General features: G+C 42.6%; 1 protein-coding gene across 4 annotated transcripts in view; it reads left to right on the top strand.

Annotated features, from left to right (window-relative positions):
* LOC146867553 (delta-1-pyrroline-5-carboxylate synthase) overlaps positions 1-19112 on the top strand; it is a 384344-nt gene that overhangs the window by 44969 nt on the left and 320263 nt on the right. For all 4 annotated transcript variants that reach the window (XM_085606275.1, XM_085606272.1, XM_085606277.1 and 1 more), the window contains exons 2-3: positions 7002-7121; positions 7473-7687. In XM_085606275.1, the coding sequence (XP_085462401.1) occupies positions 7025-7121; positions 7473-7687 (312 nt within the window). In that variant the 5' untranslated portion in view covers positions 7002-7024. The remainder of the gene's footprint in view (positions 1-7001; positions 7122-7472; positions 7688-19112) is intronic.

Genomic DNA, 19112 nt, shown 5'->3' with positions numbered 1-19112 from the left:
TAGATTATAATGAGGAAGCCATAAGTCTCTCAAACAATGAGGACAGAAAAACCACAGGTGGATATGGTGTCAGGAGTGATGTTGGTGACTAAGATGAAGCATTTTGCAAAACGGCACCAATTGAATCTGAAAATGAAGAAACTTGGTGGTCCTGTGCTTCCTGGGGTAGGCACAAGTGATGTACATTGGTACATTATCAAACATAGCTTCTTTAAATGATGGCAATTGCATTGCAGTACATTGTGCTTGATATACTCTGATCGGTCAAAAGACATTTTTGATGGTGGTACCAATGGGATTTTAAAGTAAACTGTTTCATAATAGTTAATACATCAAAAAGCAGATCTCACGTGGGGAGCACGAACTATGGGAAATGACCAATTCCAGTTCTCGCTTAACCTGGTCAACTGGTCTCCTTCAAAGTCGAATGCCATTGTTTCACAACATCCGTGTTCAGTCGGGTAGAATCCATTTTTGTTTCATGGTGGCTTTGATTTTTCACTAAGGGAAAAAAAATAAAAATTGCGCAACCAACTATAAGAAAAACAAATAACTGAAGAATGAAGAAATGTATCCCAAAATAGTCTTAAAGCGATTCAGTAGGCCAATTCCAATGGTCTTAAAAACATAAACAATGCCTGTTGTGTTTGTGGGATGGCATATTGTGTGCAGCAAGGGAGTAAAATTATTTCGCGGTTAGAACAGTTGGCATATATACAAAATCCGAGGTAAACCCACAACAAGATAAATTTGTCCTAATCTAGGAAATGGTAGATACTTGAAGTGCATGCAAGGAAGGAATGAAGCAGGTGCTGAAAGACATTTACAAGTAAGGCTGGGCTTCAAAGTCTTGCAAGGAACGTTAATAGTGATGGAATTACAAATGAGTGAATGTCTTTGTAGGTTAGTGCATGTAGATGTGATACTGAAAGCAGGATTACTTTTTGTCCAGCAATTGAATTTAAAAGAGCATTTTCAAATGTGTTGTAAAAAGGTATATATGCTTTAATTCCACCAGGAGGATGTATGTTTCTGACAATCATAGAAATGAAACTGTGGCTTGCAAGGAAAGTTCTCCATGCAGAAGCCACATAAGTTGTGAATCTTTAGCTACAGAAAATGGAGTCTTCTATCTGTTCTAGTGATTAGAAGATTGTATAATTCCTCTTTTTAGAGATAGTTATATGTCTAGCAGTTAAATTAGAAGGACGAAAGACAGGTGATTAGTTTATGAGCTGCATTGGCACTTGATGCATTTTAAGAGTTTGTAATATCCAGTTTGTTTGTGTTAATGCTTATATTTTATTTGCGAAAGCCCTTGTAAAAAAATTTGATCTGTTTCTAAAAGAAGACAGAGAAAATAATAGCAGAGATTGTTTATATACGTGTGTAAAATGTCTGAAAGCCATCGTCGATAACTTTAAATGTTGCTTGCATTATTTCACTATCAGTTTCTCTAATTGTTTCTCCAGCTTCTCTTTCAGAATATAGCTGCTCTTCCTTCATAGAAGCATTTATTAGGATATATATAAATACTGTATTCTTTATGTGGTCCCAAAGGGAAATCACTTTTATCCACTGAGTTTTGACAGGTGATCTTTCACAGCACCCAAACTCAAATGAGATAACCATCTCTGGCTTAGTTTTCCCAAACTAGACATAGTTACTGTCATAGGAGAATTTACGTTGTACTTGGGACTTGGTCTACTTGCCAGTGGACCAGCAGCTTTAGGCAGAGATCTATACATGCGTATATCATGATCTATTGGCCCTAAGGCTATACCATTGAATCCAACAATGTCGAACTGTATGTTTCATTATCTAACCTTTCATTTAAATCATTATCCGTAACATTCTTCTCTAATCTGTGTCAAATTAATCTTCGCAATAATGGTATCCGTATTCTAAGATGAAAAGCTCATGCACATAGTTTATCTTACTGAGAAATCAAATTTTTCTGGGAATCATGCATTCCCTAAACATGGTATACATGTCCTTAATCTGGAAAATTTTGTCCCCCCCCCTCACTGTTTTTCGTTAATATTTTCTTTCCAAATGGATTAATTTGTTCTACAAATGAATTCATAAATTGTTGGATAAATAGATCTATAATTTGTAATCAATATTTTCAGCTTTGCTGGCTTGTGAGAATTATAAAATGCAGATGTATCAGACATTTCATCACTGTTAAAATAAGGAAATATTTCCTAGCAATTTCTAGGACTGTTAACTGGTGGGTTTCCTGCAATGCTCTCATTGTGTGAACAAATATACTTCTCTTGGGATTCTAGATCTATGGGTGTAATGGTGTTCATAATGATAAACAGTTTCTGAACATTTTCTGTATTGAGATAAGGATCTTCATTCGCCAATGAAGCATATGACCCCAAGACAGTAATTTGACAGCATTTGTGTCCCATAAACTTGCAAAAAGAACTGGGAATGATGTCATTCATGGAAGTATTTTTTTAAACGTAGGGATATGAATAATTTCTGTCAGAGCAAAAACCAAAGGAAATGACGGATGGAGTGTTGAACATTGGAAGCACTCACCCCCAGTCAACTGATCTGGGTTTAATCCATCACCGTTCTTTAGCCCACTCTGCCACTCCAGTTCAGACATGGTCATATGCAAATCAGTCTGACCCTGTGCCTCATGGGAACAGTCCAGCCCGAACTGCCAAGCCATGTCTTCCCTGGACCGGAAACAAGCTTCCCAGGACCGGTTTCTGGCATTTCAGCCGTCTTCAGCCAGGCTTGCTTGAATCCAGTGGCAAAGTGAGCAAGGGACTCACGTCTGAGCATACCCTGCCAACTTATGGCGAACAAAGCAAAAACCAAAGGAAATGATGGACGGAGTGTTGAACATTGCAAGCACTCACCCCCAGTCAACTGATCTGGGTTTAATCCATCACCGTTCTCTAGCCCACTCTGCCACCCCAGTTCAGACATGGCCATATGCAAATCAGTCTGACCCTGTGCCTCATGGGAACAGTCCAGCCCAAACTGCCAAGCCATGCCTTCCCTGGACCGGAAACGAGCAGAAAAAGAACTTCCCTTGGTGGAAAATTGAAATAAAGATTGGATCTTAAGACTACTGACAAGAATTATAGCAATAATTGAATGTTAAATTTATTTTTACCATTCAATTATTGTATGGTCCAATCTAATCTTGTGTAAGTTCTAACACATGGGCTATAATTCTTGTTGGTAGTCTAAAAATCCAATCTTTATTTCAATTTTCCACCAAGGGAAGTTCTTTTTCTACTTGTATTCTTCATGGGGTAATACCTCCTGAGTAGAGAGAGGATGCATTGGTGTACTCTAGAAGCACCTTGATGTCAATGGAGTTCTGCTGAACAGTAGCGGACACAAAATGCTTTTTGGTGTGAGTGATCATCACTTTCCTGTTTTTCTTTTCACCAGGAAGCACTGGCAAGATTGCTATACAGGTGCATTCTACCTTAAGCACTGAAAGAGGTGATCTTTACCATGGTCCAAATTCTTGCTTGTCATGGATTTTTTCCTAAACCGCCTGCTCCACTTTGGGGAGCCACCCGTTAGCCATTTAACCTTTGGCGATGGCAAAGTCGGTGTTCTTTTCGCTGGATAATTTGGTTCTTATTTCTTGAATTCTGGAGAAAGAAGCTTAGATGAAAGGGTTTTTTACTCATCCATTTCTCCATGGAGGTCAAGATCAGACACCTACATTGATACTACAAAGAGTAATATGATTGTGATGTGGCCATGAAATACACCGTCAGGCAAGTTAGTGTTCTTTGAGCCGTATGCAGGTTATGTAACCGCGACATTTCTGTATCCAAATCCCTAGCAGTCAAGCCTTATTTAAAAGTACCGCTGGCTGCTTTTCAACACTGTTGGCTTCCAGATAAAATGGGTGTAAATATGGTACTACCAGAAAAGACATAGCATCCATAAACCACTTAGTGGTAAATGCAGGACTAATGTCTGAATAAAATGTATAAATAGCTCTCATTGCTTCTAGGCAGTCTAAGTGTTTTATGACTGCGTTGGCAGTGACAGTTGTTCGTGGCCAAACCCAAAGAAATTGAGAGCATGAATCGACCACAACCAATATGTACTTCTATTGATTGACACTCTGTAATAGGCTGATTTAGTTGTGGAAAATTACACCTAATGGTTTATCGGAGATGGTAAAGGGAGTAGGTGCTGGTCTCCAACAGTTGAATGCTTTATTGTTAACAGACGTTTAAAAAAAAAAAAAATGTTTATGGGGAAGCAGAAGTTGTCCCTTCATGAGCTACCTTGACTAAGTCTAATCTAGCTCATTCATTAGGAATGTGCCTATCCCGGGTATGAAAACTAGGTACATTGTCTTTATTAAGAGTATGAGAATTCTTAGAGGGAAACATTTTCAAAGACTTAATAGGTTATTGTACAGTACACTCAGGCGATAGTGCATATCTCTGTCTGTGTGTTCTGCTTGGGTTTTCGGATCAGATAGAACCCGCTCATCAGAGCCTCTCTAACCCAGCCAGAACGTTACCCTCTCCCTAGGGCCTATTCACAACAAGTAACCACCGATATATATATATATACCACCTAAGGACAGGGAATTCCTACTATATATATATATATATATATATATATATATATATATGTATATGTATGTATCTAGACCTCTTATAATACAAGTGGCGGCCTCGCGATCCCAGACGGACCCAGGACTTCCTACCCAGACGGCAGCCTTAGCCCCGCGGTCCCAGACGGACCCAGGACTTCCTACCCAGACGGCAGCCTTAGCCTCGCGGTCCCAGACGGACCCAGGACTTCCTACCCAGACGGCAGCCTTAGCCTCGCGGTCCCAGACGGACCCAGGACTTCCTACCCAGACGGCAGCCTCAGCCTCGCGGTCCCAGACGGACCCAGGACTTCCTACCCAGACGGCAGCCTCAGCCTCGCGGTCCCAGACGGACCCAGGACTTCCTACCCAGGCGGCAGCCTTAGCCTCGCGGTCCCAGACGGACCCAGGACTTCCTACCCAGACGGCAGCCTTAGCCTCGCGGTCCCAGACGGACCCAGGACTTCCTACCCAGACGGCAGCCTTAGCCTCGCGGTCCCAGACGGACCCAGGACTTCCTACCCAGACGGCAGCCTTAGCCTCGCGGTCCCAGACGGACCCAGGACTTCCTACCCAGACGGCAGCCTTAGCCTCGCGGTCCCAGACGGACCCAGGACTTCCTACCCAGACGGCAGCCTCAGTACAAGTTCATCCTATGATTACCATAACATACAACAGGGGAATCAGTTTTACTATTTATCAGATCACACAAGAACTGCCAGTTTGAGCACAACCTGTTCTCTGGTTCGAGGGGCTCCTCTCTCCCTTATTCAGTTACCACTTACCTGATCAGGGTTAACATCTGTTCATGTCAAGTCACAGCTGACTAGAAGAATAGGCTACCCTCTTATACAAGAACACGCAGCACATGTTGATTCACTACAAACTGGATACTTTATTATTCATTATATACGCAATCACATAACATTACTGTGTAACACATAACCTGCAAAGAAAAGTGAAAGATTAGGTTGTACACTCTAATAAGAAAGGGGTCGACATCACCTTAGTCGTGTGTAGCCTGCACTCAATGGTCATCTAGGTTCCCTTCTCGTCTGTGCCTCGGCTCGCCTGGAGGTCACACCTCCGTAGTCACGGCTCCCTTCTCCGAGTCACTGGGACCTCTTCCTCATCGGCTACTCTCTCCTCTCTGGCAATTCTGCTAGAAGAGTATCTGTCTCTCGGTTTTTCTCCGCCTTCAAGTTTGTCATCTGTCTTCCCTGGAATAAGTAGTAGCTTTACTGCTAACGGCTAGATGCCGCCTACGGACTGAAGTAAGTGCCACGTAACTGCCTCAGACTTTCACTAATATAGAGGTGCATTTCCTCATGGAAAATTCCGGCCCGTAACCTGCCGCCCACCAAATTCTTGTACCTCCCCGTACCAAGGACACTTTCCCAGCCGGCCGGCCTGATGTAGTGTCTTCGGCATGAAGAAAAATACAATCCTTCGATAAGGGCCGGTCTGAACCGGTTCTCTCCAAGCGAATAACACCTCATAACTAAAACATCCCCTTTAACCTAGAAGCATCTCAAGCTGCCGGAGCAGAAAGAAAGATGGAGTCTCTCCCGTTTGAGGCCTACCAGGCCTGAATTCAGCACGGCTCCATGAAATACCCTCACTACAGGGCAGGTTATCCCTAATACTAACGAATCTATCCCCTAGGATATGTGTGCAAGCCCTAATCTATGGGGAAGAACACAGGATCATGTCGAAGTGCCTAGTAAATAGACTTCATTCACTACTCTAACCCTTAGGCTTGAATGGTAAGAGACTGAAGTCACCCTAATCACCCGTCAACACAATAGGGCCGGGAAAATCGAGCAGTACACTGTGTGACTCTTGATTTGTGTGGCTGAATCAGCTAGTCATGATTGTTGTAATGTTGCCCCCTGACTAGTTTTACTTTTACTAAATTTAATAATGTCTTATCAATTCACTATCCTACTATTTTTGGTTATTATGGCCAGTATACTTGGATGTTTTAATAGGCTGCCATCGTTCTAGAACTTGGGAACCTGTATGTTATTGTGAAACCTAATCACGACAAGCAAACTTTCGTTTAGAATAATATTGGATTACAGAGTACCATAGTGAATGAAAAATCTCTAATCATTTTAAAGAGCCGTGTGTTTTTACCTCGTATATTTTCAAAAATAAATCTTTACCCAATTCCAAACCTGGGTATTTATTTGTTTTGGTCACCCAGAGTACCTGCATAGTACATCTGTTACTGCTGTTTTTCTGGTAGAATACAAATGCTCTTATAGTTAACGCTATAGGCTCTACTCTGCAGTGGTCGGCTTCATAGGCCCATGCCTGACCTCTGGTTGACAAATATCAATCCAGGGTAAGTCCTTATGTTTTAGAAATGTAAGCTTCCTTTTTCTTTTTTCAGGTATCATCTGTCATAGTCTCATCATGTTACGTGGAGTTGCCAGGAGTTCCTGTATCCGTTACTCTAGTGGATGCCTTCGTTCAAGGATACAGTCTAATGTTTGCGTGTCTCATGTCCAAAGTAAGTTCTTGACTTGACACATTTGCATGACCCGACATCAATGCCATGCTTTGGAATTGAATGGGTTCTTGTCATGAAAAGTTTAAAACAAATTATATATATCTAATCAATTATAGTTTGCACCTCTTGGATAAATTAAAAGCTATACAAGGAGGTGAGATGTACATCTTTGGCGAGGGAGGTGGGTGGGGCAGGACTGACAGAAGTTAGCCTAAGATCCTGTAGAAGTTATTTTCTCTTTTGTGCTTGACTCTTTCTGAAGTTGTTGGTTTTCGTTCTATATACTTGCTTTTTCTTCTGTGTAGAACTTGAATTTTAGATTTGTTTTCATCAATTGTATATTGTCTCCAGGTTGTGGCAAACAGTACAGATATTCTCAATTGCGTCAATGGAGCAATATTCCTTTCATCACAATGCCCCTTAGTCGCTCACATGGAAAGTCATTTGCTCATCGCAGTGAGCTGAAGCATGCCAAACGAATAGTGGTGAAACTGGGCAGTGCTGTTGTAACTCGAGGAGATGAATGTGGACTCGCCCTCGGACGTCTGGCATCAATTGTAGAACAGGTAGCTTTTCATTTCAATCTCCCAAAGTAACAGTGCAGTGCATTAAACTGTGCTAAGAATTTACATGTCTTTCTAGAGTATTTGTCATTCCAAAACAAATGCAGAAAAATGCAATAGCCATGCTGACTTGTGTATTTCCTTGGTGCTTGTTCAAGTCTGTGTCCTAAATGTGGCCATGATCTGGGCTGCCACTGGTATATTTGATTGATGTGCAAGGGACTGGGCAGAGACAAAGGCCTCCTTTCTATGTTTGAGAAAACCACGCATGCGTTTAACACGCATACCTTCACAAGGAAAATGTGGAAATGTAAGTATATCGTAAGTAAGTCAAAAGCATTTTATGTCTTTCTATCTATCTAAATTTATAAAGCGCATAGCTATGTCAGCTGACGTGTACCAGCGCTGTGGTATCAGTCCTATAATGCAGAGTAGGAATGTGAGAACCCTATTCTAAGTTAACCTTAAACAGGTTTTTAAATTCTTGCAGAAAGCTATTTCAGATTTTACTTGCCTAAGCCAACTGAAAAAGGGAGTTCCCCATCTTCGCTGCCAAGTAGTTGTAGGAACAGCCTCCAATACGGGCTCTTTTAATTTTGGGGATGCATGCAAGAGAAGTGTCAGCTGATCTCCGCTTTCTTTCAGGAAAGTATGGTATGAACAGAGGGTAAAGATATTTAGGCCCTTTGTGGTTGAAAATTTTGTGGCAATAGCACATGGCTTTGAAAGACACCCGATGAATTAAGGGAAGGCAGTGCAACATTGTTAGAGCTGGGGCCGATAGTAAGCGTATAGGCCGATTTATCAGCAGCCGAGCTGCCATCTTCTGCACCCGCTGTAGTCTTCCTAATCGTGCCTGTGACACCCTGAGATACAGGACATTACAGTTTTGCAGTCTTGACATGATTAATGCCTGGACCGCTGTCTTCCTCGCTGCTTTTGAGATATATATCCTTACCGACCCCTAAACTCAACCACCACTAAACCCTAAATGTACCCTTACCACCCAGTACCCCTACTCACCCTAAAGATACCCTTGCAACTCAAATACCCTTACCCAGCTTAAGCCCTAAAAATATCCTTACTACCCAAATACCCTTACCCACCCTAAAAACACCCTTGTCACCCAAATACCCTTACCCACCCTAAAATGACCCTTGCCACCCAGAAAACCTTGCCCACCCTAACCCCCTTTCCACCCAAATACCCTTACCCACCTAAATACCCTTACCCACCTAAATACCCTTACCCACCTAAAATTACCCTTGCCACCCAGATACCCTTACCCACCTCTAACCCCTAAAAACTCCCTTACCCTAATTATATATCCATACATACTCTTAACCTGGCATATACTATTCTATTTCGTTGTAAAGGCATGTGCGTGGTAAAGGTATTGCGTGGTAACGACCGTTTTGTAAACGTTGTTTCCCCTCCTTTTCTGTGCTTGATCTTCCAAGTAATTTTTCCTCCATGACCTCCCTAATCCACTGATGTTGCTTGGTGTTTTATTGGTATTTCAGCAGAGCACAAGGCTCTACTGGACAGGGTTAGTGACAAAAATATATCTCCAACCCATAGTAGGTAGGCTACTACTCCATTAGTAAATTGTGGGATTGCAGGCTGGTTATCATTTACTGCAAAATTGTAACCTGAGAGATGTAGTACAGAATCCACCGTAGAAATTTTTGAACAACTACGTCACATGATGCAGCAAATCTAGAAGGCTCTGATCTTCAGGAGCTCTTATTTCCATAACTACAAACAGCAAATGAACACACTTGTTTTCTCTGAAAAACTTAAAGTGAAAACCACTGTAGAGGGTGTGGGAACGTCTGACAAATAAAACAAAAGGGCATGTGAAAGATATTTCAACCCCTGAAGCCAACACCCCATCAAAAAAGAACAGGTGACATCATGTCTGCTGTCCCACATGCTGAAGCAGAACTCACAGACCCCAGAAAGCGATGTGGAAAGCTGCTTGGGGAAATGAATGCCGTGGTGGAACATGCTGTCTACCAAAATGAAAAAATGTGGCAGTTTAGCTGAATTTTATGCAACTAGTATTTGATTCGAATTGTCCTATAGGGCAGTCCGGAAGTGCCCGGTGCACTGGTCAAACAGATCAGTATGTGGGCGTTTAAAAAAATAAATAATTTTAGAGCAGTTTTGGGCCTGTTTATTGCCAGGAGGGCCAGTTTTTGCTGTTTCAGCGGATACCATACAAAGGTAATATGCCGATTCACAAGGCCAACATGACCACTATGTACTGCATCCAGAAGAAAGGGCGACTCATTCCACGAGTTCACACAGATGGCACAAATTATTTGTTTTAATTATTGTAGATATTGTGTTGAATCATAAAGCTTCCCACCCTCTTGTACATTTAAATTGTCATTTAATTTGAAATCATTTATGTAATGAAATGCCTCTTTTTGCATGTTCACCCCCACATTTTTGGACTTTTGTTACTAGTTTTACGAGTCTGAGAGTGCACTGAGGCTTGATAGCCAGACCTCCGTGCCAGTGTTCTAACCCCTTACAAGGTGTATGTCGAATTGGCTACCCCAGTGAGACTGGCTTACATACGAGTCCTTCGTGTATTGTACCTAGGGCATGTAAGACAGAGTGTTCACCCAGGGCTGCCGCACAGATTGTCCCACTCTGTGTTACAAGGTGCAAAATGGCTCCCAGCCTGCCACTGCAGACTGGACAATCTGGAAGGGTAGTGGTAACATTTCCCTTAACAATATATGCAAGTCTCCCCTAAGGACGGCTTATTAAGGCCTAAAGCATGGAGCTGTATATTATTAAGTATCATGTATTTTATATATATATATATATATATATAGATTACCTACTGGCGGTCGCCAGTAGGTAGTTATAGTTAGGACCCCTTTTCCATAGAAAAACCTCAACATTCTATTTTGAATAACTTTGGCGCCGGTCGATGAATCCTCGCGAATTTCTCAAAATAGGTGGGGTGCTACGCTCCGCTCCTACCCTGAAAGTCTCGGGGGGGTTCGTCAAGCGGGGGCTGAGATAAAAGGGGGGTCCCAAAACGCGTTTTTCCCATGCATTTTTCCATAGGACCTTTAGAACGAGCTACAGCCCGAACGGCTGAACAGAATTACTAGAAATTTGGCAGAGAGGTAGTCCCTAGGTCAAGGAAGTGCCTTTTGTAGGTTTGGTGTAAATCTGTTCAGTAGATTCTGAGAAAATAGCCTTTAAATCAATATATATATCTGAGCCCGCTTACGGTACGCTTACCGTACGCTTACCGTAAGCGTACGGTGGCGTGCGCGAGCGCGATTCTGATTGGCTCTTAGATCTTAGTAAACATTCGAATCGGCCGAAACCAGGAAGCGGCGTCCGCCATTTTGTCTCTCGCACTGAGTGTTGTTTATCAAACATGTTGCCCAAAAACATGTTACGGGGCTGTTTTGACAACTCCCTCCCACATAGTCATGTTGAGGGAGTCCCCAAACATCCCCCAAGAGCAAAAACGGTTTTATTTTTTTTTCGGCAATTTCGCCGAGTACGCTTACCGTACGCTTACCGTAAGCGTACGGTAAAAAAAAAAAAAAAAAAAAAAAACACTATCCACACTTACCCCACCCCCTGTGCTTTTGGTGGCCGTAGGCCACCAAATGTACAGGGCTTATTAATAGGTAAAAAAAACTAAATTTTGGCAACATGAAATTATAAAATCGAAATAAAAAAAACACTATCCACATTGACCCCACCCCCTGTGCATTTGGTGGCCGAAGGCCACCAAATGTACAGGGCTTATTAAAGTTGATAAAAACCGTGCACGGAACGAACTGCGTTAAGTGGGCGCGCATGCCTCGAATGGCGTAAAGTAACTTAGCATTTAAAAAACCGTACAAATTCACTGAAAAAACCATAGGTTTCACACACGTTATAGTTAGGAATTAGCATTTAAAAAACCTTGCAAATTCACTGAAAAAACCATAGGTTTCACACATGTTATAGTTAGCGGAAATTTTACTGATAAAAAACCAGTGAAATTGCCCCGTTATAGTTAGTGCTGGCAACTATAACTCGCGCGACCGCAATCTTCTGCTGATGACATATGTGTCTTTATGAAAAAAAAATATTTGTAATATATGTATAGCTAAAAATGTATGGAAGAAGACATGGGCAAATAAGTGTCTAAATACAGTATTAGCATCAGCAGAGGATTGCGGTCGCGTGAGTTATAGTTGCCAGCACTAACTATAACGGGGCAATTTCACTGGTTTTTTATCAGTAAAATTTCCGCTAACTATAACATGTGTGAAACCTATGGTTTTTTCAGTGAATATATATATATATATATATATATATATATATATATATATATATATATATATATGTCCTGACAGCCACGTTGTCGTTTTGCTGTGAGAGTTAGTAGCCCCATTGGGTTACCAGCTGACCACTCAAACCGGACACCTTGTGAATGGGACTAATGAGATGGGTACTGTACGGTTATCAAATTAATCGTGGCATTAAACCCGACTTGATGTACAAGTCAAATTTAATGTTACGATTACCAAAATTCAACTTTTAGAAAGTTGCCAGTCTATGACCCAGTTTGTTCAGTGGCCTCCAGACATCTTTCTGCCCACCTAGGGACTAGTGTGAACGACTCCCAGGCTTAGGGACAATGGCAGCCTGCTGCAGGGCGAGTTGTTGCCTTCCCTTCGCAGGAAGCCACTCAAGGTGTTGGCCCAAAAGCGGAGCCTCAAAGGGGACGCTTCCTGTGGTGGGCACATGGCATCTTGAGGGGCCGCTCTTGGTTCAGGTAGACAGGCTGGCAGGGGGAACAGAGACGAGATCGGTGCCTAAGCCGGTTTTCCGTAGGCGTGTAGGCCTCAGGTACCCACACCTCGAGGGTGGGCTACCAAGCTCCTAATATCCGAGGAAGGGTCCCGACATCGAGAGTGGGCAGAATAGTGCACTCTGGGATTGCTCGATGCCACACCCATCTGAAAAGTTGTCACCAAGAGGGAGTAGACCTAGTAACCCATTGTCTAGTGATCTCATCATACCCTCAGGGCACCTTCTGGGATAAATATGACACCACTGCCAACCTGAATCTCAGCTTAAGCCGGACCTTGAGAAAGGACTGAAAAAGGACTGCCCTACTTACCCCTGGACTTGGCAAATAGAGGCTGCGTCATCTGTTAGACTGCTCCTGCAGCCCCTTGGGCTAGCGCATAGAGAACTATCCCTGTGGCTCCTAGTTTGGGCAAAATATAATTCCCAAGCCCCAGACCAAAGAAGTGGCTCCATGGGTCAGTCGACTGACCCCCTGTAGTCCGCATCATGGCCAGCAAAGCTATAGTAGCCCAACTCATCATGTCAGTAGTCACTTCATAAGAATCACCGATGACTGGCGTTGAGTGCCCCAAGAGACTGATCCTCGACAGCCAAAAGTGGCATCGAAGCCAGCCGGACTCGGGAGTGCCATCTGAGTGCAGATTGGTCACCCAAGAGGAACACCAGGGTCCACCAAATGTATCACTGGGACCACTGTGCATAGAAACCGGTAGCTCAGCCACAGCTGGCCTTCTCCTGTCTTAAAGACGACTTCATGGGACTCCAACCTCTGTGTCTAACGTCGCCTCACCTTGACCCCAAAACCGAGTAATAACTGCAAAGTAACCCTGTCGACCGCACAGCGTCCAGAGCATCCTTGTGCATCTTCTATCTCCTTCATCCTCAACATCAGGACCACTCCATTAAAGTCTATGGTGGTTGTGCTGTAAAGTATGGAACTGGACTGGAAAATACTCCCCAGTGCCCCCAGACCATTCTCCCTGTTTGATTTGGGCACCCAATCCAGGCCTGAGTAGTCTAACTCAACCCTTACAAACTTTTCTAAAGTTTGGAAACTTTACAGTTACCAATGCTTGTCTGTGGTTGAACAGAGATTTTAGTTTTCCTTAAAAATCTGTATCTCCGAAACCCTCTGGTGGATTTTGCTCATCTTCGATTCTAAAAATTCATAAAGTAATCTCTTTTTTATAAATTAATATCCGATTTCTTTCATGTTGTGTGGATTTCTTATTTCATTGTTTGACACAGTTAAATGCATTACCCTATTTTCTTTGTTTAAGCCTTGCTGCTTGCAGCCATAGCTACCCTGAGTTGAGCTTGAGGTTTTACAAACAAGTCTGACCGGACCCAAGGCAGTTGTTTGTGAGTGGATTACATGATAAAGCCACACACCCATACCATATAATATCCCAAAACCCTCACAATTTATCTTCCTTATATCTTTAAATGCAGATTTGTTAACCCTTATTTCCCAGATATAACGTAATTGGCATAAGAAATAACTATACAGGTATCCAAAATCTTTCACAGACAATGAAGATAATTCCCTGCTGTTTTATTCATCTCATTCTTCCAGCAACTGAATTTACTGCCAAATGTAATCAAACTAACTTTAATTGAAAATATATTTGTTAGGCCACTCCTGATGGAACAGAACTGCTGTTTCCAGCTAAAGTAAATGTTTTGCTGCATCACTTATCCTGCTAAACATGACAAATGCATATTTTAATAACTTGAGGTGGACTTTGTAACTTTGAGATTATTGCCTTTTTTCCTAATGATTTTTGTCCTCTTCCATACTCTTAACTGCCATCAGTTGTGCTGTTTTCTCCCAATTATTACTCTGAGAAGTTCTGATTGTCCTTTTACTATAATAGAACATTATTACTTATGATAATATTCCTTTTAAGCTCTGGCTAATTAGTGCAGTCCATCAATAGCTGGTTTTTCAGCTTTGCAATTAGTCCAGCCACAGGCTGGGGACCTGAACTTCAGTGCTTTAACTGAGCTGATAGTGTGCCACTTGAGCCCTAAGTGGCACACTTTTAGTGAGTGACACTACAATAACACTGGATTGCATATATGGCACCTCCATATCTCAAATGTCCGAATCAGACCCACTTCACTAACATTGTAGTCACAGTGGTGTTGGACATTAAAACACTGCAAAGCCATGCAAGACCGATCCAGTGGCTACCCAAGTTTGAATTTTTCGACAAAAATCAACAAAATGCCATGGGTTCTCAAAATCCGCAGCAAGTAAAAGGTTATGTCTAAGACTAACTTCCATTATTTTTGCTTTTGTAGTGGAGGTGAACATGTCAGCAGACCTGGAGTGCTTGCACGCGGAGCTACTGACACTCGAGAGACTGAAAATTGATGCCGCTGGACATTTACTCACTGAATAAGTCCCCCTTTGGTTGAGGAACGGGCTCCTTCCTTTAATTTTCAAGACTGGGCCTTTTACTTAAATCAGAATTCAGTTCTCACGCCAACGAAAATCAGGAAAAGTAGCTTTCAAAGCAAAACCCAGTCTTTTGAATAGACTAGGACTCTCACTCTAGAACCAGACAACAATTCATAACACCCGATTAAATAAATAAACCAAAAGAAGTGGGCTGCTCCTTTAAGGTCCGTTCATAACAGCACCATTTAATCTTCATCAGGAACCAGACATTTACATTACAGTGCAGAGATACTTTTTACTGCAATGTCGGGTCCGAAACCAACTTCTCACAAGACTACAATCTGAACTAAATCAGTATCTCAGATAGGTCTACGAGGAAACTATAGTGAAGTAGTACACCAGTCTTGAAGCAAGCAGTTTTTTGGAGAAGTGGTTAAGGAAACTGTAGCAATGTAGGAAATGCAGAATTTAAGTATGGTGGGCACTTATTAGAATGCTTATCATTATGTGATCCTTAGTTAGCTGATGTGGTGATTGTGTTTCACAAAAGCTCTATCCAAGAGGGCATCCATTATTTTAGGATTAAATCTTTCTTGAAGAATTGGATCAGCATGATAAAATGATGGACAACATTCAAGAATGTTCATAGGAGGAGACTGTTCATGCCTTTGTAAAGTCATTTTGACATGTGGAAGCAGCTTCCTTCAGCTGCAGGTAGTTCTAGGCCCTGCTGAAGGAATGCTTTAAAATGACTTATGATCATCCTCTTATGAATTGAAAGGTGTTCCTGTTGTAGATTCTCTGTGCAATGCAGCATGTGCAAGGGAAGGCCCTACATTTTAACCTGCTACTAAAAGGATTGGTTTTTAGGATTATGAGGTATTTACTACTTTTTCTTTGTATGTGAGGGTGGTTAATGCAACTGAAGGCTCCCATTGGAAGAAGACGAGTCATTAACATACTTGATTTCTGAATGCTTGGAATCTTCAAACTACTAAAGAGACACCGTTGACATTAGTGTGGCTGGTGAATAAAATTTTTGGGCTTAAGATGGCCTTATCCTTGAGAAATTAGAACATTCTATCAATTTGAAATCTAATTGAATTTTTCTGCAACACTTAAGCATACCTTTACTACTCAGTAGAACAGACCACATGCTTTAGGTTGGCTTTTGCCGCAGGTCAGGCTTTTCAATACTAGTTGCTGTGCATAGATAAAATAGGAGAAGACATACCTTGCTTAGGTCACAGAAACGTGTGTGGTAAAGGGATAGCCTTCTTGATAATCCCTCTAGAGAACATAACTTCCTTGCGGTCAGGTTTAATGACTTCTTGACCTGATAGGGACTGACCTTGTATCATTGAGCCTTTTGGATTGTGAGAAATAGGAGTGCAGTCAGCATGTTTTTCTAGAGGTATGACTTTACTCCTACCCAAATACAAGGAAAATAGTATTTCACTGGGAGACTAGTCCACGATGTGGTTCAAATTCTGTTACAGCATGGTATCTAAAATGCATTAGTGTTTTTCTCTAGTTGCTTTCTCATGCCCATAAAAGAAGTGGAAAAGCAAACGTATATATTGGATCTAAAAGCGCTCAACAATTAAACACAAAAAGAAATATACTTAATGATATCCCTTGTTACATATTACCATGTACAAGAATGGAGTATTTATAAACATTGCATTGGGCCCATTCAGGGAGACCACCCTTTCCCATTTTTCATGTGCACAAAATATTTGTTTGTGGTGTAAAAAGAACAATTAGAGGCCCGAGTTTACCATTTGACCTGATGAGAGCACCTCAAGTGCACTTGGAGGTCCTACCTGTATCGATAGGAATGAATCACGTTCTTTCATATTTGAAGGATTGTTTCCTCAGGATTACAGAATGGAAGTGTCCTAACTGCACTAGAGAAGTCCATGATCATGCTTTACAACTTAAATCTGCCATTGGCCACAAAGAAATAATATGGTTAATTGTAGCTTTGATGGAAGACATTCTAAATACGTTTTTTCTACCTTCAAAGAATCTGTCGAGCACAGTGTTTCAAGCAGTGCCAGGGTGAAAGACCATAGGGCATTTTTTTAGGTCTCGCGACCTGCGTTGCACTGCTAGCAGGCGAGAGTCCTTTTGTCCGGGGTCCAGAAATCGACCCTGGAATCGCACACACTCGTGCGTGTGCGATTCCTTTTGTGGTGCGCGATTTGGCCTTTGCATGCGTCTTTTGATAATAGACTGCACGCAATTGGCCAGAGGCGGGTGCATTGCTCCGCCCATGGCCTATTGGTGTCTATTACGCGCTTGGTGCGCGCAATAGACACCAATAGGCCATGGCTCACAGTGGCGCGCGCGTGCACCACTCGCGGGCTTTTTTCTTTTTTTTTTTAAATGTAATAGAAACCGACAGGCACATTGTTGCTTTCCAAATTAAAAGGTAAATTAATTAAAAGAAATTCCAACCGATGTAGAAACGTGTTCGCCTAACTTTCTCATCCGGAAGCGCACCCAAGACTGAAGTGTCGAACGTACGGAGAAAGTATCGACAAAGACGTCTGAAATGTGCCCTCGGCTACTTTTTTTTACAATTGAGCAATGGGAAATAACAGGGTTTGTTTCCTGGAAGAGAGATAGAGAAAAACCCCTTCCCACCTGTGAGGGCAGGGCACTCATTAATCGTCAAGATTGGAGTGTGCGTGGACAGGCTGGGCCCCAGGATATAAGCAAATGGGCGGGACACGGAACTCACACTATCGGGCGCAGGTGGAATCTGAAGACACAGCCCAGTCTGCGTGCGGCAGAAGTGGAAACTAACGGACAGCAGCGTGGACACCCGGCGCGGACTCGACCATCACACAAGCAAGGACATAGAAGAAAGAACTCCCCTGCAGCGCCCACCGCAGCACCCCCTCCGAAGATGCGAGGATGGGCAACTGGGTGGTCAATCACTGGTTCTCGGCTGTAGTTCTTTGTAAGTATTGTGTTTTAATGTACTTTTGCTGTTTTATGAAGGAGCATTGCTTTCACTAATCATTTTTAATACTGGGTGATCCTGGTAAGGACTTTAAATGGGATGAAAAAACTGGGGGGGGGGGTGGTCTCTCAAAGGGGCGTGGCCAATATAATTAAGGGCATGGCTTAAAGACACGGACGCCAAAAATCTGTTTACCATAGTGTGCCACCCGACTTGTATTTTGCCGTTTCTGTCATTGCATCCAGATTGATACAACAAGTAACATCATACCTACAACAAGTCAGGACTATTGGCTTTGCCAATGGTTGTTAGTTGCAGGAGATAAATAAGCAGCAACTATGGCTTGTGTATACTATTGAAAAACCTTCCACTTAAAGCCCTGGTGACACCACCACAATGTTGCTGCTCTTGCGTTTTAAAAAGAGAAGGGGAACCCAGAAAGAAAATTACTCTTTAAAGGATTTCCCTTCCCCCTACAACCTCACCTGGCATGACGCCATGCCGCAAATTCTCCACTGGTGAGAAGTGAGCAGGCGCACATCGATGTGCTTGCTGTCTCGTAACGGGTCTCTATATGGCTCTGTTTTGCACCCTGGCACTTTTTTCCGGACTGCAGTGACAGCAGACTGCTGTCACTGCAGTCTGGGAAAAAAACGGACCGCCTTTGCCAGGGCACAAAACAGAGCCCGATAGAGACTCGTTTCGAAGCCCCCTTTAAAAAACTTCAGGTGCTCAGCACCGGCGAGACCCGGCCCACTTAAAGCCCTGATCCTGGTAGAGGCGTAACTTTCTAAGAACGTTTTGTGGGTTGGGAGTGCTTTTCAGTCATCGTCCAGTGGGCTGGAAAGAGAGTTGTGTGTGGGGGTAATGCATTTAGGGGAGAGTCGTGTCTGCAAATGACACCTTAAGTGTGGTTCAATATGTAGTGTATATCAATTTCAACCTTTCCATAGTATAATTCCTAAGAAATCTATTTAGCTGGTAAATATATTTGTCTTAGAATAGATTAACTACTCAAAGCACACTGACTATTACACACATGTACATGGTGGTTGTCAAACCTAGATCAACTATGTCGACACTTGTGACTCCACTGTTGCCCATGCATTGCATTCACTGAGCTGCGCGTGGCACGGGTTCTGGAACAGCAGGGGTCTCCACTTTGGACGGAGCTGCGCGAGCTCACCTGGCCTCTGGCG

This window comes from Triturus cristatus, chromosome 1_2 (genome assembly GCF_964204655.1).
Source record: "Triturus cristatus chromosome 1_2, aTriCri1.1, whole genome shotgun sequence".
In the NCBI taxonomy this organism is placed as follows: domain Eukaryota; kingdom Metazoa; phylum Chordata; class Amphibia; order Caudata; family Salamandridae; genus Triturus; species Triturus cristatus.
Note: the sequence above shows the minus strand (reverse complement) of the source record. Positions and strands in the feature narration are given on the sequence as shown.